The 22891-nt window shown below is 39.5% G+C and overlaps 1 protein-coding gene across 1 annotated transcript; it reads right to left on the reverse strand.

Annotated features, from left to right (window-relative positions):
* Positions 1 to 5642: 5642 nt before the first annotated feature.
* On the reverse strand, positions 5643 to 22081 carry LOC140235774 (G-protein coupled receptor GRL101-like). Its single transcript, XM_072315783.1, has 4 exons — positions 21456 to 22081; positions 19364 to 19614; positions 9582 to 9844; positions 5643 to 5831 (listed from the first exon to the last, which is right to left on the reverse strand). Exons 1-4 carry the CDS (start codon positions 22079 to 22081, stop codon positions 5643 to 5645), a joined length of 1329 nt encoding a protein of 442 aa, XP_072171884.1.
* Positions 22082 to 22891: the final 810 nt, after the last annotated feature.

Genomic DNA, 22891 nt, shown 5'->3' on the forward strand with positions numbered 1-22891 from the left:
TTTTTTTTTTTTTTTTTTTTACTGCTCAAAAATGTACTATTCTTAGATAGTTATCAATAAGATATTCTATTGCATACAAAGAAAACAAAATATCTAGTTAGCAATTAATTACATGTTGAAGCAACTGAGAATAATTGTTATCCATTACGTGTGTCATAGGTCATGTTTACTCCTAACAATTTTAAGTCCTTTACTTCCATAATGGTGCATACGATCTTTTGAAAAATTGAATAAGTGCTTCATGAAAATGTCGGTGAGGCATGGATCACCATATGATATTACAAGAGGTTTTCAGATTTCGCATTAGCGCTTTCTAATTCAATCAATCAATCAATCAATTAATCAATCAATCACATTCATTTTTTCCTTTGAATTAAATAAACAGGAAGAATTTTATATACAATGCATTAACAGAACATGTTTGTAATAATAAAAAAAAAAACCGTAAATTAACAAATACAAGTGATCACGAGTTAACAACATACATTCATTTTCAAGGTATATACTTAATGCACAGTATAAGGATTGACATGAAATGGAAGGATTCCACTAAAACGCAAAGCTTGTACGGTATGGGACCCTCAGAAAATACATAAGAAAATAGATAATGATTTAAGGAAACTAAAAAAAAAAGATATATGAAAAAAAAAATCAAAGAATTCAATGTCAACTGACATGAAATCAACCTAGGAAGAAAAAAAAAAGAAAACAAGAAAATACAAATGAAACTACAACACGCGGCATCGTAGACACAAGGAGACTGGATTTCATGATGATTGTAAGAGAATGATAATTCATGGAATCCGCATACATTTTCGGCAATGATTATTTTCCTTCGTCTCAACCTTTCGCCAGTTCATTCCAAATATTCATATTTGCATACAATAACCAAATACGTTCGAATAGGAGCAGCCACATTAAATTTGTTAGGTGTCCATTAAAAAGGGGAAAAAACAATAGTCTCATGACGACCTATCAAGAAAGATTTATACACAGCTCACATAACATGCTGAGCAAAATTAAGATTTGACAGATTAAAAAATAATGATTATGACGACGAAATTACAGATATAAAACTATGTCACGTTGGAAGATTAAAACACTCTAGCTTTATATGTATATATATATATATATATATATATATATACGCGTATTATGAAATAGAATTCTCAGTTGTGAGAAAGAAACTGAAAGTACTCCGAAGTGTCAAACCTGACCACCGCAATAATATTATGAATGCACACGCTTAGAAATTCATCTTCAAAGACGAAATTGAATGCGTACATCTGAATCTTAAAATCCTCATCACTGATTAAGGTGCCTACATATACGAATTTGAAAGCACTGAATATGATATAGTTTGACTAAAGTCCCTCCACAGCTGCAGGCATATGAATTTTGAAAGTGAAAACGCATGCTATGACAGTTTTAATCAAGAAATTGACCGGGAAAACGTATATATAAAATGTTATTAACTTGCATCTCCTTGAATTGATTGAACATCGGTGAACCACATGAAAAAACACTAACAATGTGTTACTATATACCACCAACTATCGGGGGCAGTATTATACAGTGTGATAAGTGGGTCTGCTTCTTTCATTATATACACACTTCTCACCGAGTCACGACATCCACATTGAACTGCCTACACTTTTAATTGATCTAATTTATCGGACTATATTCAATCGAAAGACCCAATGCATTTGATGAAAACGTGGACATAAAATGGGCAAACCATATGCCAGTCACTGCCCATACGTAAGAGCAGGCTTGCGTACAAAAGAACTACATGTTGATTACAATTTATATAGCCTTTCTGCGCCAGGGACTTTGGTCAATGTGTACAATACTATCTCTGTTCCTATCGGAACTCTCAACACAATCAAAAGGTTAACGTTTGACCTGAAGTTTGAAATTCAATGAACATTTTCATTCTGTACTTTTTCACTATCATATCCCGAAGAGACTAGTAAGAAAAGAGGCGGCGATAATAGAACCATTATCAATATGAAACCCTTTTTGCTTCATTAATTTTAACTTTCATCAATCCTTGTGTTGTTTTGTCTAATGATGATATTGGTGAGAATGATAAGGTCTTCTTTATCCAGAGTAGCCTCTTCAATAAGCCAGTTCGTAGTTAGCTCATGTGCACGTTGGTACAAATGACCTTTCTATCTTGAAGTTCGTAGTTGGTTAGGCACTTCATTCATATTCAAAGCAACATAATGCGTAGTGGTAAGTTTGCCCGGTGTAACAATTTATGGAATTCGTGTTCAACAAAAAATGATCTTGCATAGCGAGACCAGCTGACCAGAATGGTCCGTCAAACAAATCTTGGGGGTAGCATCCATTTCTTTGTTTTGTATTGAATGCATTGAAGCATGTTTACATTCGTATTGCCAAATATCAGGTGTGCAGTCACGTGGATGTAATGGCAAGTATCATGTACAAGGATTGCATGAAAAATCATTATATCACAGAACATGCTTATCTCCGTGAATTAAAAAAACCATCATAAGTTCTGGTACCATTGACCTTTTTCTGCTCATGCGCAAAGTAGAACTACGAACTGGCTTATGTTGCCACTGCTCTACCAGAGAGCCCTGGCCTGTCATTGTTATTACCCTAATATAGCTATCAGGTACCCATTTACACCTGGGTCGAGAGGGACATGATAGTTAAAATCATCTCGTCTACGGACACAGACTGGGCGGGAATCGAACCCGGGTTCTCCGAAAAGGAGTCGGGAGTCTCATCCATAATGCCACAGCGCCCCCAATTCAATAATTTGTCGACACACCGGAAACCTCTTGGTTCTCTTTTGACAACATCATTGGTATTAGGCAGAATAAATCCTATGATGGTCTGGATGGTTTCCACCGAAAATAAAGATCATCTAAAAGTAAACTTTATCCACAGTTAACTATTTATTTACAACATTTGTTTTTTCAGTAATATACGACATACTATTTTACCAAACACGAACATACCTGGGGGGGGGGGGGGTGTTTCATCAACGTTTGTCGGCGCTGACAACTTGAATCACCATAGTAACAGTCAGTGACCAGAGCATCTCAGCCAATCAAAACCAAGGATTTCGCTGAAATTTGTCAGCGCCGACAGTTGTCGGCGCTGACAAGCGTTGATGAAACACCCCCCTGAAAAATCAAGCTAGGTATAGAAGATCAGTTACGTCCAATATAAAAATGAAAAGCACGGTAAACGCAACAATCTTTTTTTTTCTTTGCAAAGTCAATAAACCTACTGCAAAATATTGGTAATTGGTAAGTGAAAAACGGCACATTTTAGACATTTTGATGACATTACAGTATGAGATCTGAAAACAAGTCTGTAAACTATTTTATCGCATCCTTCCGTAATAATATGAATAATATGAAATATAATATTTTTCTATTTCACACTAAAACAAGGAAAAGTAGAAATTACGCGGTGCGTAATATATGTCCCCGCCGGAAGTAGCATTTAGTAGCACAATGTACAATATAGGTAAAAAGATCAAGGTCAAAGGTCAAAGAAGTCAAAGGTCAAAATTTTGAAGCCCTCACCTAGTGCCATCACATAAGGCAAACGGAATCGAAATCGGGTTAGAAATGGGGAAGGAGTAGCATTTTGTAGCCAATGTACAATGTAGGTAAAAACTCAAGGTCAAAGAAGTCAAAGGTCATAATTCTGTGTAGAAGTTTTGAAGCCCTCACCTAGTGCCATCACATAAAGCAAACGGAATCGAAATCGGGTTAGAAATGGCGAAGGAGTAGCATTTGGTAGTAATATGTACAATACAGGTCAAAAATCAAGGTCAAAGGTCAAAGAAGTCAAAGGTCAAAATTCTGTGTAGAAGTTTTGAAGCCCTCACTTAGTGCCATCACTTAAAGCAAACGGAATTGAAATCGGGTTACAAATGGCGAAGGAGTAGCATTTTGTAGCAAAATGTACAATATAGGTCAAAAATCAAGGTCAAAGGTCAAAGAAGTCAAAGGCCAAAATTCTGTGTAGAAGTTTTGAAGCCCTCACCTAGTGCCATCACATAAAGCAAACGGAATCGAAATCGGGTTAGAAATGGCGAAGGAGTAGCATTTTGTAGGCAATGTACAATATAGGTCAAAAATCAAGGTCAAAGGTCAAAGAAGTCAAAGGTCAAAATTCTGTGTAGAAGTTTTGAAGCCCTCACCTAGTGCCATCATATAAAGCAAACGGAATCAAAATCGGGTTAGAAATGGCGAAGGAGTAGCATTTTGAAGCAAAATGTACAATATAGGTCAAAGGTCAAGGTCAAAGGTCACAACTGAAATTCTGTATAGAAGTTTCAAAGCTCTCATGTAGTGCTATCATATAAAGCAAACAGAATCAAAATCGGGTTAGAAATGGCGAAGGAGTAGCATTTTGAACATTTTGATCACACACGGACGCATGGACGGACGCACGGACGGACGCACGGACGGACACACGGACACACAGACACACACACGTACGGAGCCCGTTTCATAGTCCCCTGCTCGAACTCGTTCGGCGGGGACAACTAGTCAAATTTTGATTTCAATTGAGGGTACCGCATATAGAGCAAAATGTTTTTTTTTTCTATATATAAACGACAACGAGGTTTCGTGTTTTTTTTTTTTCAGAATGCTCCATTAACCTGTTTATGAACAATATTTTTTTCTTGTATCTTAAATCTTTCCAAAAATAACGTTGTACAATAGCACACAACTGTGATGTACCAAAACGTCCTACCTATAAGTGGAATTGTTTGACTATGCTAATAAAATAACAACAACAACAACAACAACAAAATGTTGCAACTGATTGACAAATTTCCCTACATCAAAAATAACAAAATGCTTTTGACAATAAAAAAACAAATGATGGCACAAAGACAATTTTGATTTGCAAAAACGTGCAAACAGCATTATAATAAATTTAAACTTTGTTGAATATAATTATGACATAGAATTGTATCTCATAATAACTTTCACAAATCATTTTCTTATCATTAGCAGTGATATCTAACAATCAATATTTACAAGCGATAAGTGTTTTGTGACTTGCAGGACAATATTCTATATAATAATGAGTATAGTACACATAATAAAATTATGCATTATGGTTCCATCTATAAAGGAAAGTACTGACAGAACAAACATCAAGTCGAAACCACATTATTTCATGATTACAACAAGAACTATTATGCGCAGGTGAAACGTTTTCACGTAAGTGTACAATATGCTGATCGATATCATAAGCTTGATTTAAAAAAAAATAAATAAATACAGTAGGTCAAAGGTGACCACTCACACAGACTTCGAAACATCTGGGGTGTGTTGCAGAACATGGTTATGATTATGTGCTTTCAATAGCAGGCATATGCCTTTTGAACATGGTCTTTCCTGCACACATACACATCACAGACATACACACGCACACACACATAAGACCACCAATCGTATAGCTGCATATCATCGGGTGTGATAATGGCGTAAATGTGCTTATTATACGTCGGTCAGATTTTTTACGAGAAGTTAGGCAATGAGAATGGGCCTATACAGAAGGATACAGGACATCATTTGCACATCGCGTATTTCTTTCCTATTGTTCAGCGCAGTGGTTTGCCAACTTGGTAAAATTTACATGCACTCGTCGGGAACGCTATTAGTAGCCGTCTCTGCGAGGGCGCTGTTTTCGCCTGCTTTGACCTGTTCCAAGAGTGAGTCCAGCTTGTGTTGCAATCCGTCAATACCGATACCAAAAAGCTTCTTGACCTCAGCAGGGTTTGAGACAACGTATAGAGCCTTTCGGATATCTCCGTTTTCGTCCTGAAAAGCAATGAAAAGGTGCGGATTTATGATGCATTTATATGTGACCGTGCATCACAAAACAAACAAAAAGTCGCAACCCTTGATTTCACGTGAGGACTCAAAAAAGATGGAATGGGTCAACTGAGTCAATGTTGAGTTTTTCATATATTTCTGAAGAAGCTATACCCTTCTTCTACATTATTCTTTAGTCCTTGGGATCATAACATGAATGGGAAAGTGTGTTTTCAGCAGTTTTTCTACAACCTTTTTTTTTTGGAGAGTATAATGATTAGGTGTATTGTATTGTAGAGGCCCTTTTTCATTTCTTGAAATCGTTTGCACGCTAAGTCTAATAACTTTTGTATGGATAATGCTTCTGCTTTGAAAGTTAGCAATAATCATGGACAGAATGTGTTGATAGAACATGCTCAATTTCAGCTTAATCTGATAATCGCTTTATTGTTGCTGCTCCGGTGGTTCACATCCTCTCTTCTGTCCCTTTCATCACACAGCTAGCACAGCTAGGTAAAGATTGAACGCCTGAATAGACCCTGCACTTCAGTGCCTCTTTTCTCAGTTCACACTTTTCCAGAATGTGTGCTTTCTTTCCAGTATTTAGTTAGGGGAGTCCATTTGAGTTAAGCTATACATCATTTTAAAGCTTAGAGTCTGCTCTTTTAGAAGCAGCCTATAACTAAAAATCTATGTCTGGCGACTTTTTGTTTGTTTTGTGATGCAGGGTCACATAATATAGTTTACAAGTCATGTCTTACATTACATGCACATTCATGTACAAACATAAACATAAGTTGTTAACAGAATACTTTTTTTTTTTCATTGCTCTTGCACAATGTACAGCAAAATGTACAACAAACATACAGCAATGAATAATAGAGTGGGGCAACAACAAAAGCGTGGCTTGATTTGCGTGCAGCCCCCGTACATAATACACATCGGAAGGAGAATAGGAAAGAGGGAAGACTTGCATAGACACAGGATAGTTGAAAGGAGAAAGGGAAAGAGAGGTCTGTCTGCTTTCACCAAGACCCAGTTTACAGTGCGAGGCTCGGCCGCGGCCGAGCCGCGGCCGAGCCCAGCCCCGCTTCAGTGTAAACGCGCAAAAGGCCAAATGCGAGGCCAAAATTGGCCTCGCATTTGGCCTCGCTCTGGAGGTGGTCTCGGCCGCGGCCGAGCCGCGGCCGAGCCCTGCCTCTTCTTGGTGTAAACGCAAACTAGGCCAAATGCGCGGCCAATTGCGCGGCCAATTTTAGTCTGGCTTCCAAACCCTCTGCCTGTATCTTTCGCTATTCAGAATATTAACCCCCTCAACGTCGAAAACTAGTATAGTTTAAGGTGGTTTTGTCCTGCAAAGGATTTTTTCCTTCGGCAAAGGCCTTTGACCGAACGGCGACTTCGTCGCCACGGAATTCATTTGGCAAAGGGTCTGAAAACCAGACAATACCAAAATTGCGTTTGTTTACAAGCAGAGCGCCACTACGACAAAATATTAAAAGGTTTGAATCAAAAGCGCGGCCGAGCCCAGCAGTGTAAACGGACAAAATTGCGAGGCTCGGCCGCGCAATTGAGGCCGGACTCGGCCGCGGCCGAGCCGCGGCCGAGCCCGGCCCCGCACTGTAAACGGGGTCTAAAGGTTTATACAAAGTTAGTTCACCTGTATCACTGATTAGCAAGGCATGACAAAATATTTTCTTACCGAGGTACAGGTGAACAACTAATACAGTTCATGGTCGGTTGCATGATTGCGTAATAAATCAGGTTCCATCGTATTTCTCTTTGCATCCTTTACTTTGATTGAAAATGACACATCGACCGCTATGTATTATGTTTGTATACCTATTTCTTTATGTACGTATCCAAGCTGGACATTCTGTATTACTATATTTTGTTATATATCATGTATTTTCCAACGAGAAATACGAAAATAAAATTGAAATTGAATTGAAATAAATTACAGTATCAACCTGATCAAACCAATCAATGTCTGCTTCATTACACAAACACCCACTTTAGAATAAATTTCATTAGAACCACACATAAACTAAAACCTCATAATTAGATCGATCGAACGAAATTCACCATCCTTTTTTAACAGATTTCCCTATCCCCAATATCTGATCTGACACACGAACACACACACACACACACACACACACACATAAACGGGCGTCGATCCGTTTTCAGGACGGGGCAGGGAGGGTGCAAGAGGGCGCATCCCCCCCCCCCCAGGGGAGATTTTGCATTTTCAGAATTGACATTCAGCGATTTAGCCCCATTGCTAGAAACTCAAGTTCCTCAAATGCCACTCGTTTTCGCTTGCCCATCGCTTAAAGGATTCGCGATAGCTTTCATATACGCAAATATCGAACTAAACGTTGAAACTTTTCGCTTTATTCTGATCAAACTTAATGTTGTGCTTGTTCGTAATAGTCAGTGAAATGCTAACATTGTAGAAAAAAAAAAACAAACAAACAGGATAACCACCAGTTTGCTTACATCTTATGCTGCTTTCTTTTTCAACAAAATTTGTTTAATTGAGTCGCTGAAAACAATGTAGAAATTCATATGAAGGTCAGTTTCTATCAGCTATAGAAATGTAGTCAGTTGAATAAGACCCCGTTTACAGTGCGGGGCCGGGCTCGGCCGCGGCTCGGCCGTGGCCGAGTCCGGCCTCAATTGCGCGGCCGAGCCTCGCAATTTTGTCCGTTTACACTGCTGGGCTCGGCCGCGCTTTTGATTCAAACCTTTCAATATTTTGTCGTAGTGGCGCTCTGCTTGTAAACAAACGCAATTTGGTATTGTCTGGTTTTCAGACCCTTTGCCAAATGAATTCCGTGGCGACGAAGTCGCCGTTCGGGCAAAGGCCTTTGCCGAAGGAAAAAAATCCTTTGCAGGACAAAACCACCTTAAACTATACTAGTTTTCGACGTTGAGGGGGTTAATATCCTGAATAGCGAAAGATACAGGCAGAGGGTTTGGAAGCCAGACTAAAATTGGCCACGCAATTGGCCGCGCATTTGGCCCAGTTTGCGTTTACACCAAGAAGAGGCAGGGCTCGGCCGCGGCCGAGACCACCTCCAGAGCGAGGCCAAATGCGAGGCCAATTTTGGCCTCGCATTTGGCCTTTTGCGCGTTTACACTGAAGCGGGGCTGGGCTCGGCCGCGGCTCGGCCGCGGCCGAGCCTCGCACTGTAAACGGGGTCTAGGTTACTGCTTGTCTGTAACAGCGCGGAAGTGAGCGACAACAACCCCCCCCCCCCCCATCATCCCAAGCAGATAGCCAGGAATACATGTACGTAGGCCTATACCTATAAAGAGGTAGATAGCAGCGATGTTCATAGAGGTAGGTGTGGTTAGTGCCGTAGGCCTATATGCTAACAAACGTCAAAAGCCCTTGCAAGGACAACCCAGCGAAATCAAAATTATGTATATTCATTCTGTTGTAATTAGTGAACTGATACACTCGGCGGAGGCTTGTGAAGTGTCTTTGTCCATGCAATTTTCTTTTTTGAAGAATTGTCATTCAAATAACATTCTTTAATTGAATTAGGCGAATGAATTTTGTTCATTTGTTATTGTTGCAAAATATGACTTAAGGACTGAAAAAATTATAGCGTTTGTTAAAATAAACAAAATACAATGGTGGTCCTTCGATGTGTTTCATCTTACAACAAACACAACAACATTAAGGAGTCAGTGTACTTATAAAGGGATCACTGTCTAGGTAAGCAACTAAAACGGTAAGCTTACCTTTTCTACAGCTACGGTTGCGGCCGAAAGAGTTGGGTTTTGTATACCGGCCGAAGTGAGACAGATCAGGGCCTTGCGAAGATCTCGAGCTACCAGACTGGCTTCAGCTGGGCTCAGCACGCCCCCACACCGGGTCAAATAGCCTGTGATGAATTCGACGCTGCGGTCTTCTGTCAGAATGCACGCCGGAATTACGCAGTTGCTGCGCAGTTTTTCCTCGACTTGGCTCGGAACCCTGCTTAACTCCGTTTGTTTGTCAGACTCTAGAATTTAAACAGAAAGATTTGAGAAAGAAAATGAATGCTGCCTAGTACCAATACTTATGATTCTACTTTGCCTCTTTGGTCAACGAACATCGAGGTTTGTATTTCAATATTGTAATATATTGAGTGGCAGTGTAAGTTCGTGAATTCCTCACATCTGAAGAAAAAAAAAATGTCTGTTTAATGAAATTATTTAAAGAAGTTAACCCAAGTATGTCAATATATTGTATTAGAATAACACTACTCACTTGCAGCATATCAAGGAGGGAAACATTTGGTTAGATTGTTGATGTGTTTCTTTTTCATAATTCTTCTTAATTTTTCGTCATTATCATCATCCTCTTCTTCGTTGGCATAGGGCTATCATGTACACAGTGGCGTATCTAGGGAAAACGGCGCCCGGAACAAATATAAAATGACATGAGTGAACACAATAGACATTATCATTTTGTCCGCGTCATCGTCACGTTTTGTTCTTATCTTCTCTTTTTTTATACAAATTTTGGCGAGCGAGCCGAAAATTTTTGTTTTTCAGTTTACAAATCATGAAACTCTTGTCATTTTTTGCTTATTAAATCTTACAAGTCTAATCAAGATATAGTGACGGCCTTATAGATAACGATTTATACCAACAAACTGCGGACTTGAAAAAATACTCTAAATTAGTACGAGCGAGTGAGCCGAAATTTGTATATTTCCGCGTCATCATTACGTTTTGTTCTTATGTTGTTTGATTTGTTGTTGTTTTTTGCGCCCCCCGTATGTTCGAAACCGTTGACGCCCTCTTTTGATGCAATTGGCGATCGCTTCAGAACGAATGAAATTGCAGCCGCTGCTCCGTGAAACATTTTGCCTGCTAAATATAAAATGACATGTGTGAACACAATAGACACTGTCATTTTGTCATCATCACGTTTTGTTCTTACCTTCTTTTTTATATAAATTTTGGCGAGCGAACGCAGCGAGCGAGCCGAAAATGTTTGTATTTCAGCTCACAGAACATGGAATTTTTGTGTGAACACAATAAACATTGTCATTTTATCCGCGTCATCATCATGTTTTGCTTTTTCTTCTTTTCTTTTTTTTTCTTCTTCTTTCTTCTTCTTCTTCTTCGTTTTTTTTTTTTTTTTTAACGTTTTTTTTGCGCCCCCAAGGAGTGGCGCCCGGGGCACGTGCCCCCTTGCCCCCCCCCCCCCAGATACGCCACTGCATGTACACGTATTACGGGGATGAAATCGTTTGCTGACTCTATTTATCACCTGTGGCGAACTATAAGAAGTCAGCATTATATTTCTGGATTTTTTTTTCTCTCTCTCATTTGGGCGGGCCATGTCAACTTACGGGTTATCACGCTGCTATTTAAAGGGTGTGTACAGTTCCGGTTGAGGTGAGGATTTAGCTTTTACCGTTTTGCGAGATATTCAGAAACCACTCCAAGCTATGAGATGTCAAAGAGAATGCAATTCTAAGGGGTATCAAAAATTTATTTGATGAAAATCAGTGTTGAAATGGCTGAGATATCCAAAAACAAGGTGAAACAAAGAGAGCCTAATAAAAGGCGTGGCCTGTCGCCTTTTATTATTATCGCCTTTTTGGATATCTCAGCCATTTGAAAACCAATTTTCATCGAATAAACGCTGCATCCTTCTTAAAATTACATGCTCTTTCATATTTCATAAGAGGTTTCTCATTTTCTCACTCCGGAATGTTCAAAATATGAATCCTCACCTCAACCAGTACTGGACAGTCCCTTTCAGATGACAGGAGTGTGATCTTTGGCTTTCGGAGTCGTAAGTAACGCGAGACCAAGGACATAAACTTTTTTTTTGTCTTTGACTGAAGGGGACGGTTTCATTTTGATTGCAAGGCAGTACGAGCTACCGAATGAGCAACATTATTGTTGATGCATTTGCTTCGTTTGTCACCATGAGAAGACGGATGGAGAGTCCAAATTCAGCTGCAGTATATAGCTGGTCTTCATGTTAGTCCAAATTTGGACTATTGTCTTGTTCTTCTCTTTTGCACCCTCATAGGCCGGTAGCGCGACAGTCCACGCATCTCGTGTTGACTACACAGAACTCGAAAATGATGGCCCGAATTCACGAAGGTGGTACAATTGATACCATGGTTTAAACCATGGACAATTTGTATGGAGCGCCAATTGTCGCATGGCCTATTTCGTTGCGAAATCAGTCATTTTGTCGACGAAATGTTCATTTCGTTTACGAAATCAGTAATTTCGTCGACAAAATGTTGTCATTTCGCTTCGAAACGACTGATTTCGTAACGAAATAGGCCATGCGATACTTGGAGCTCCATACAAATTGTCCATGGTTTAAACCATGGTTTCAATTGTACCACCTTCGTGAATTCGGGCCATAGGGTGGACTAATTAAATTGTTGTCTCCCGATAGGCTCACATTCCTGCAACTCTATCAATGACGAAATACTGGTATGCTCTCTCATTGACTGTATACTGTGTGGAAAAAGCAGGACGAAGACAGTCCAGGAAGTGGACTAGTCTTCATGTCCGAGGGACACAATGTTTGTGTAGCACTTATAGTCCGGGAGCCAGCGGGGGTCAGCCTAGCTGAAAAGGTTACTAATATTTGTGTGTATAGTAATTTAGTACATATGCCCCTGAGTATGGAAATGCAGGTCTGGCTGGTCATCGGTGGTGGGTGTGGCCAGGAGGGCCAAAAAAAGGACCCCCCAAAATTAGGCTAGCCTAGCTGGAAAAGTAACCCCATGAAAACAACTGGAACTTGTTCGTTACACTCACAGGATAAATGAATGACCATTGCCAGACGTTTTAAGAGGTGGGGGGTAGCCGCCAGACGCCCTTAAAGACCCACCTCCAGCTAGGCTAGCCTAGCTGAAAAAGTAACCCCATGAAAACCACTGGAACTTGTTCGTTACACTTCCAGGATAAATGAATGACCATTGCCAGACGTTTTAAGTGGTGGGGGGTAGCCGCCAGACGCCCTCAAAGACCCAACTTTTTCCAGCTAGGCTAGCCTAGCTGAAAAATATAACCCCATGAAAACCACTGGAACTTGTTCGTTACACTTCCAGAATAAATGAATGACCATTGCCAGACGTTTTGCAATGACTCAATGTATACTTTTAATCGAACTAAGTATATATCCATGACTTGCACATGAATTACGGCCGAACGATTCGGTGAGGAAAGTTTTCTGTCATGTCATTACGGAAGAAGTGAACGTGTCAATATTTTGCTATTTGTTCCATAATTATTTCTGAAGTGGTTAAATGTATTTTCCTTAAACATTTTTTTCTTTTATTCAACGTTGCATCCAAATGCCTATTCGTTGAAAAAATGCGGGCCATGTATTCAAAGGTCAAAGATCATAGGTTAATGGAAGTAGGGTACACAACATTTCACTAGTTGTTGGTGTGGTTTTTTTTTTTTTTTGGGGGGGGGGGCATGATTCAAATTGTCCTAAAACGTTGTATAATACATGTATTTAATTTTGTAGTCACGACACTTGCTATGTATGATGCCAAACTCTTCCCGCTCATACAAATGCAGCCGTTTCAGGGAAATAGTTATGATATTCTTATACTTCATGATTTGGTAATGCTGAAGTGGTTCATAACATTCCATTGATACTATGTATAGAACAGAAAGTGAATTTGACAATTGTATATGATATCCGCAGTTTACTCTTTGACAGGTTCTATCATCCGAATGATATGTATAAATTGAATATACAGTAGTACCGTATTCAGTAACTACAGGTTAAGTTAGATAAGCTGCATTCATTTTGAACGCGACCATGGCGTTATAGCCAAAGATGATTGAGTTCTGTAAATCTCTGTGTGCCTGCATAGGATTGGAAAACGAAACAACTTTCTGTGTAGAACAACGAAACAGAAACTGGTATATGCATTATTCTCAGTCACTTTGTTATTCATAATGATGGTTTGCTCATTGCAGTTCCGGAATCTCAGCTCGAGGGACTCGAATTGATCCCAAATCAGTCGGAATGCGTGTATCACCCAAAACAATATCTGAACACATAACTGCAATCCTACATAGTCTCTATTGGTTGCCGATAAGGGCTGGTATCAAGTTTGATTTTCATATTATTTACAGTACCTTGTATTTAAATGTTTTCATCAAAATGTCCGTATACCGTATGCGTATCTCAATTAACTCTTTAAACCATACTTGTAATCTACATGCCAAGAATCTCATGTTTTCAATAAGCGTGAACTCCAAGACATGTCGTGATAAGGACTTTAAGACAATTGACATCGTCATTATAAAACAAATTCCCCTTTTACAAGATACGTTTTAGATAGAAATATGGATTCGTTTGAATTCATACAAACAGCTTCTTAAATCCTCTTACATTTTGTTTTTAAGATATGGTGTATACTTCAGAAATGTAGCAAGCATGGTCTTGTTTTAGAGGTTTTGAGTACTGGTAAGAAGCATATCTTATTCTTATGGATTATGTGAATAAGTGCGCATTCAGGAACGTTTTGAATAAAACGTATCCAGACAACTGCATATCATATTTTCATCTCTTCCTTCACGCAGTGTATACTCTCGCCGAGAGGGTTTGTTTGATAAATAGTGATTCTAGTGCTCACCTTATTGAAAAGGTAATTGGGTAAATTTTTTTGGTTTCAGTATATTATTCAAACACAACTAAGTTAACTTTTACATTAACATTTTCACGACTCACAAATTCCACACGCACACACATTTCATGATTCACAAGATCCAAGTTACACTAATCCTATTTACTTTGCAGATTGCAACAACAACATAAGTTATATACTGAGCAAATATAGGCTTAGATCAGTTCGCACTATTCAAGGTTTAGAGTAGTTAAGTGACTAAATCGTACCTGATTATGTGATGCTCAGTTGCACCTTGAGATGATGGGCAATATTGCCCCTATAAAGGAGCAGGCAGTGACACTCACTTGCTCCTTTAAAGGAGCAATTTTGCAGCAGTCATGGAGCAAATAAGCACCACATAGGTGCAACATCATACCAATAAGGCACAAGATTGCACCCTCAAGAGAGGGTACATTCTTGCATCCTTCGGTGCGAGGTTGCGCCTTTTCCAAGGGGGCAAAGTCGCTCCCGGGGGTGTAACTTTCACCCTTTCTTGCGGGTACAAAGCAGCACCCAAAGTTCCAAGACTGCACCCACAAAACAAGGCACAATCTTGGAATTTTGGGTGTTTCTTTGCACCCTCACGAAAGGGTGTAAAGTTGCACCAAGATGTAAAGGCTACACGAGGTGCAAAGGTGCGCCGAAAGGTAAAGGGTGCAAGATCGCACCCTCAAGAAAGGTGCAACTTAGCACCACTTAGTGTGGGTGGAAAGATGCACCCTCAAGAAGAGATGCAATCTAGCACCACTTAGTGTGGGTGGAAAGATGCACCCAAGGGAACATTTTCGCACCCTCAATAAAGGGTTCAACTTTGCACCCTCTCTGGAGGTGCAATGGTGCACCCACACGGTGCAAGATTATACCCTTGCGCAGGGTGCAACTTTTGCACCCATTTCTTGAGGGTGCGAAATAAAACCCATTGGAAGCCGCCAGTGCGACATCACTTTCCACCCTTAAATTGTGCAAAAGTGAACCTTTTTTTTTCTTAGTGTGTACAAAGCATGTTATGAGCTGGAAGTCTCTATTTTGCTATTTTATCTTTACTCGTCACCGTCTTTTCAGCTACAAGGTAATACTAGGTCCTATAGTACGTCCATGAGCTCATTGGCTATATCAAAAGAATTTGAACATTTAGTTACTGAAGCATTTGCTTTAAAACATTAGCATTTTAATCCCTAGCTAACCAAGTACTTGCAGTATTATTTTATACACACATGAATTCCTTGTTCCTGTGAGCTACGTTTAATATGAGCGTGACCAAGTATTAGACACGTGTTAAGCCTTTGCAGACACATGTTTTTCTTTCTATTGTTAAAAGGTCATTTAAAACAAATTTAGATATATATCTATTTCTTTTAAGTTAAGAGGAGCAAATGTGGAGATCATGACCTGTGATACATGTTACGGGAAGTCTATATTCTTATGTGTACTTGTTTTTTTTTTTCAACTACAAGGAATTACCTATGAGCTAATTGGATAAAGAAGCTGAGCATTCCCTTTTTTCATCAGTTAATGTCAGTGCTGGAGCATTATTCTTGAAAAGTTGGCATCTAAATGTCCTCCAAACCAAGTACTTACTGTATAAAATTATATTCAGACAGATCTGTAGACACGTGTCATAGTGGTTACAAACACTAAGTTTCCTTTGCTTTCGTAGTTATCAGGAAGCGATTTTGAACAATGTCAGATGTTCTGTTTTTTTTTTCAATTTCGTTAAGAGGAGCCAATAATGATTTCATGTAAAGCATGTCAAGGAAAGTTGATAGTTTGGTTATCTTATCATTACTCATCTTCGTCTTCTCAACAAGAAGATGACACTATGCTAAAGAAGTTGAAGGATGTTTAAATGCTGGTAGCCACGTAGGGGCTTTTGTCATAACATTTTGCATCTTAATCCCTCGAAACTAAGTACATGCAGTATTAGTTTATAGATAACACAATATTTTTGTTGTTGCTGTGAGCTTATTCATATGAACGTGACAAATTCTTAGACATGTTTCTCATATGTTTCTGTCATATATTTTAATGAAGAACAGCAAATGTTGAGTTTATTGGCAAGAGAGGTTGATCATTACTTTACATTTAAGTTCATTTAAGTGCCGGAGCATAAACTTGTCTTGAAATATTAGCATCCAAAACCATCCAAACCAAAAACATGCAATGCTAGACATGACATGAATGCCTTGTTGTTATGAGTTATGTTTCTTAAAAACACAGAATTTTTCTGCTTTTGCAATGTACTATGTTCAAAAACACTCTTGAACAATTTTCAGATTTCGTTTCTTTCTTAAGATAAGAAAACGGTGAGGTAATGTGAAGCGTGTTCCTTGAAGTTTCATTTCGTTATTAATTTTTCTTTACCCATCTCCTCAACCGTAAGATGATACGGTATACCTAAAAAGTCATAGGCCAAAGGTGTTGAGCTTTACTTCCCATTTTAAAGGTAAATTTAAGAGCTGGGGCATTAATTTTTTAAAAGTTGGCATTTTAAGCTATGTACACTGAGTACGAGTCTTACTGAATGGATTTCTTGTTGCAGTAGAATTGTATTTTTATGAGCTTGATGGAGTATTAGACAATTGTATCAAGCGTTTGCAAAAACTGTTAATGTATTCCCTTTTGCTAATGTCCAAAGAGTTCATTTGCCAAGTTTTGATTGTCTTTTGTTTTAATCATCAAGGGTTTTTTTTATCATGGTCATAGAGGAAAGAAACTTAATTATAAAAAAAGCCTTCATATAAGAAGAGATACTGTAGGACACGATTTCATCAAAAGTTGTGTGATTTTCAACATTTCCAAAATGGAATTGATGAATATTTCTCCCCAGGGCAGAGAAAGAATTAGTTTTTGTCTTTTTTTTTTCACGTCAGCAGGTTATAATACCCGCGGGTTTACGCCCATCCCACCAATTTCCATCCGGATACTGTACCCGTCCCTGTTTTTTGTTTTTTGTTTTTTGTTTTTGTTTTACACTGCATATAAAATGAGAACATGTTTGAGAAAATCCCGACATGTTTGATTGGGCAATTCTTTTTTGCTGTCTATTATTCTTTCCAAATAAGTTTTTTGGTTCTCACTGAGGACAAATACAGATACCCTATTTCTTCTACCAAAACCACAGCACTGTATATTTTCATATTTCTACAGTATTTCGTCTCAACACTCGCCCTATTGATATTTCAAAGCATGTTTCCCTGTGCGCTCAAGAAACTCCCCCATTAAAGGAGACCTCCGGGTGATTTTCAGATTTTTACATTTGTACAACTATAAATTAGTTATACTGAGGACAGAGTTCCAGAATTTGTGATGATTGGGATGAAGAATAAGAATATTTGCAAAAAAATAGAACAAATTGCAATGAACAAGGATGATGACATGGCAGAGTCACCATAAGAACGCATGAGTTGGGGCTCAAGGAAGCAGAACAAAAGAATAAGGCATGCAAAGATTATAGACAGGTGAACTCGCAAGCAAGCGGTATTGTTATGGAATTACACTGCTATCATTTCTGAAATATGTGAACATTCTATGTCATCATCCTTGTTCAGTGTAATTTGTTTAAGGTTTTTCAAAGTGTTTCTCTGCTCAAGAACCAAAATGAATTCCACAAATCTATACAGGGAGTTGTTTCGGAGGTTACTTTTATAGCTAAGCTAGCCTATAGCTGGTAAAATTGGGTCTCTGAGAGCGTCTGGGGGCTACGCCCCACCACTTAAAGCGTCTGGCAACGGTCATAGCATTTATCCTGTAATTGTAACGAACAAGTTCCAGTGGGTTTCATAGGGTTACTTTAATTTTCAGCTAGGCTAGCCTAGCTGGTAAGAGTTGGGACTTTGGGGCGTCTGGCGGCTACCCCCACCACTTAAATTGTCTGGCAACAATCATTCAATTATCCTTTGAGAGTATCAAAAGAATAAGTTCCAGTGGGTTTCAGGAAGTTATTTTTCCAGCTAGGCTAGTCTAGCTGGTAAAATTGGGTCTTTGAGCTCAAGGGCGTCTGGCGGCTACCCCCCCCCCCCCCCGCCACCCTCACTTAAAACGTCTGGCAACGGTCATGCATATATCTTACATGTCTTAGCTGTAGGTGTAAAGAACAAGTTCCAGTGGGTTTCACTGGTTACTTTTTCAGCTAGGCTAGCCTAGCTGGAAAAAGTTGGGTCTTTAAGGGCGTCTGGCGGCTGCCCCCCACCACTTAAAACGTCTGGCAATGGTCATGCATTTATCCTGGAAATGTAACGAACAAGTTCCAGTGGGTTTCATTAGGTTACTTTTTCAGCTAGGCTAGCCTAGCTGGAAAAAGTTGGGTCTTTGAGGGCGTCTGGCGGCTACCCCCCACCACTTAAAACGTCTGGCAATGGTCATTCATTTATCCTGGAAGTGTAACGAACAAGTTCCAGTGGTTTTCATGGGGTTACTTTTTCAGCTAGGCTAGCCTAGCTGGAGTTGGGTCTTTAAGGGCGTCTGGCGGCTACCCCCCACCACTTAAAACGTCTGGCAATGGTCATTCATTTATCCTGGAAGTGTAACGAACAAGTTCCAGTTGTTTTCCTGGGGTTATTTTTCCAGCTAGGCTAGCCTAATTTTGGGGGGTCCTTTTTGTGGCCCTCCTGGCCACACCCACCACCGATGACCAGCCAGACGTGCATTTCCATACTCAGGGGCATATGTACTAAATTGCTATACACATAAGAATTGGTAACCTTTTCAGCTAGGCTGACCCCCGCTGGCTCCCGGACTATTACTAGAGGAGAAAGTGCGGTGACAAATATTGTGGCTCAATTAGAGTTATTTGGATTGGGACGGCAGATGCAGCGGGGGGGGGGGGGGGGGGGGACGAAAGTAAAATTTAGCAGCGCTCGTTACCAGACTGCAATTCATTTCGGCGTTGCAAAACGGCTGAGAGTGTGTAGAGGTAAGGGTTGAGCGAGGAATTAAGTGGTAGAATGAATACGGCCGTCCAGGCGTAGATGTCTCCGGGTATGTCGGCCACTCCTGAGCTGGCCAGAATGCCCATGATGATTATCGGCATCCAGCATACAAAATCTGTCCCCACCACGAGCGCCATCTTGGCAGTCATCGTAATTTGTTCCTTCATCATTCGGGAGTTTACAGCCCTAAGTCAATGTATGATAATAATACAAACGATAATTATAAGAATGATAATTTTGATAATGATAATAGCGAGTCTCCTCTTTACTTGCAGGTAGACTACCCCACCATGGGAGGGGGAGGTGTGGCACGTACTGACAACATTCCAAAGGTACACACTGTGGTTATCATACTGCCATAAGCATTAATTGGCATTAAAACTATTTTCAGTATGCATTTGGAAAACACAAATCAAATATGTATAATACATATATATATATATATATATATATATATATATATATATATATATACATACAAATAATATATACATATTATATACATGTGTGAACATATTGTCATATATATAAATCTTTACATTTATATGTGTGTGTGTGGGTGTGTGTTATTTGGTTCATATTCTAGCATAAATCTGAGTAGAAAAGTTATCTTAATAATTTGAAAGCCAATACAGCAAAATGTATTTTTAACTTCACATTCGGATAGTCATCAATGCTAGTAGCCTTATACAGTAACTTTCGACTATCCATGCCATTTACTTGTAATATTATTCTCAGTGCCATGCTTTGTTTGTTTCCTAGTTTGATTTCCATCTGAGAAGATTGCTGGATAGCCCATATTTAGCTGCAATAACTGGTCTTCCATATAGTCTAGCTGAATGTAAGGCAGGACCACTTCATCGGCGGGTTAAACATGCTGCCCTTTGCGATGAAAAAATGAAGCGGGAAATTTTACGTGCATGGGTTGTGACTCTCTCATACACGGAACCTCCATTTTATGTCCTATCCGAAGGACAAAGTGGCTAGAGGGGGCGTTACACACTATTGCTGAGTGGGACCCGGGAATCGAACCGCGGAGTCCTTTGGATCGGCAGAGATCGGCCCACAGAGTGTATTAGTCTTCTTAGAAAGCCAATCATCTTTCCAATCCTTTTCAACATATATTATTTTCAATTACATATTGTCAATTTAAATCCTTATTACAACACGTAAACCCATGTGTTTAAAGTTATGGACTCGATTTAGAGGGGTGCTGGGTAACGACTAACGTTTTGTTTAGACATCATGTGGTTGCTTCCAATTAGCATACATTTTTTTTTTCTGATAATTCGCATTTAATTGTTTTCACACATCAAGTCGCAGACATTTTCGAAATCCGAACTAAGAGCTACTTCAATACTGTGTACTGAGGAATAATACAAATTCAAAATTCACAAATTCAAAAAAAAAAATCTGCGTACAGTTGCAAACCACAGAATGAAAGATATTTTGCCAAATTAATAATGTCAGTTATAAAGAGCAGTGGTCGTGAAAGGGAACATTGAACATGCTGGGGGACCCCGCCCATGATGACCGATTCAAAATATATTTTTGAGCTGACCCTTATCTAACAAACTCTGTGTCGTCTTATAATTCTCAAGCTAAGCACAGGGAGTACCATCACTATCTTTTCATATGCTTCTTGATCAAAATATAACAATCAACTGTGTCGAAAGCTTTTTTGAGGTCGACAAAAACAGTTCCATACTGACCAGGTTGAACTGGTCTATCAATTTTTGAGTCCTCACGTAAAATTTGGGCGTTTGACGTTTTGATTCTCATAAGATTGTTTTGAGGGACCAATCCAAACTTTATAGAGAAAAGAGTGACTTACAATAAATATAAATGAATGCAATAAATCAGTATCCTTTATTTTTTTTTCTATGCTATAAAATTCGTTCGGTCGAATAAACCCCGTCCGTCTAACCCTGTACCTCGGGTTCATTTCTTGAAAATCTTATCGAAAGGATGTATCATCTATGCGTATCCGGAAGATGTGTTTAGATCATCGTAATATTTTAACCTACCCCATGTCAACAATCCTCCTGTGCGATCTCCTGACGCTGATGTAAATGGTGAGGTAACACAGGAAGGTCAATAGGAAGCAGATGAAATTAGTACAGATGAACACAGCGATGGAGTATTCCCATCCACTCACTCGCTCTTTTGTCAGGGGGAGAGCAAGACACACGCTCGATACTCCATAAAATCCTCTGAAGTAAGGAACGGGTAGAGCCGGAACTACACTTAGGACAAGAGAGAAAAGCCATGACGCCGCGACCAAGATGCGCGCAGAAATCCTGTTGAGATGAATTTCGATCTTAAAGGGAAACACTACCGACAGGAAGCGATCGATACTTATTAGCATAACGAGCAGAACGGACACTTCGCTGGAAAGCACAGAAAGAAACCCCGCCATCTTGCAAACTACGCTGCCTGTCCATTCTTCCGCGTGGTGTGCGTAATTTCCACGGTAAATAACATCAGCACTTGCGATGATGATCATGTAGATTCCCATCACCAGGTCGGAAACGGCGAGGTTAGCGATGAGGAGAATCTGCACCGGATTTTGACCGCCTCTCTGGCGCTCTCTCAGGCGCAAGCAAAGAGCCACCAAGTTACCGAGAAGAGCACTCAAACCCAGGATCCACATAAATGCGCGGAGGGATATATCTTTCAGAAGATCGTCACATGAGGAGAACTGGCTGGTTACACCATGACATTCTGCTCCACGAGGTTTCAAACAACAGAAACCGTAATTGTCGGTGTAACTACACAGATACAAAAAGAAAAGAAGAACAGCATTATCAAACTTTGTAAAAACAAAATTACGTCTCAATATATCCGTTGGGTATATTCGTCGGGAATAAGATTATAGTTTGTTGAGGATTGATGGAAAGTGCTCAATGCTATAAAGCAGAGCATATTAGGCGTACGTGTCTTTTGGTGCCTTGTCTGCCACCGGTGGTTTCTCGCTGTGGCGATCTTCAGGCAGACTGATGAGAAGGCCATCATCATCCGAAACAAAAACGCGCTCAACAAAAGGTCCGAACTTATAACAAAATGCAGACCATCCATGCGTAAAGCCGATCCACCGCGCCACATAAGCACAGCAACACGTCCACTTTGTCAGTCTGCTTGAAGATCGCCACAGCGAGAAACCGCCGGTAGCAGACAAGGCACCAAAACACAGGTACGCATATATATATATATATATATATATATATATATATATATATATATATATATAAATGTATTTAAGATAAAAGTGCGAAAATATAGTCATTCAAAGTATTTTTGCTTCCATTTCGATTCAATGCTAAATTTGAATTAGCAGGTAAAATATCGAATCCCCACGCCTTGTTTTCCGCAAGTTTCGCTTCTATCGAACTACGAGTCGTATTTGCCGAATGTTTGGAAATTACAATTTATGCTTCTGGAAATTCCATTTTCAGAGACTCCA

The sequence above is a fragment of the Diadema setosum genome, chromosome 12, assembly GCF_964275005.1.
Source record: "Diadema setosum chromosome 12, eeDiaSeto1, whole genome shotgun sequence".
Lineage (NCBI taxonomy): Eukaryota > Metazoa > Echinodermata > Echinoidea > Diadematoida > Diadematidae > Diadema > Diadema setosum.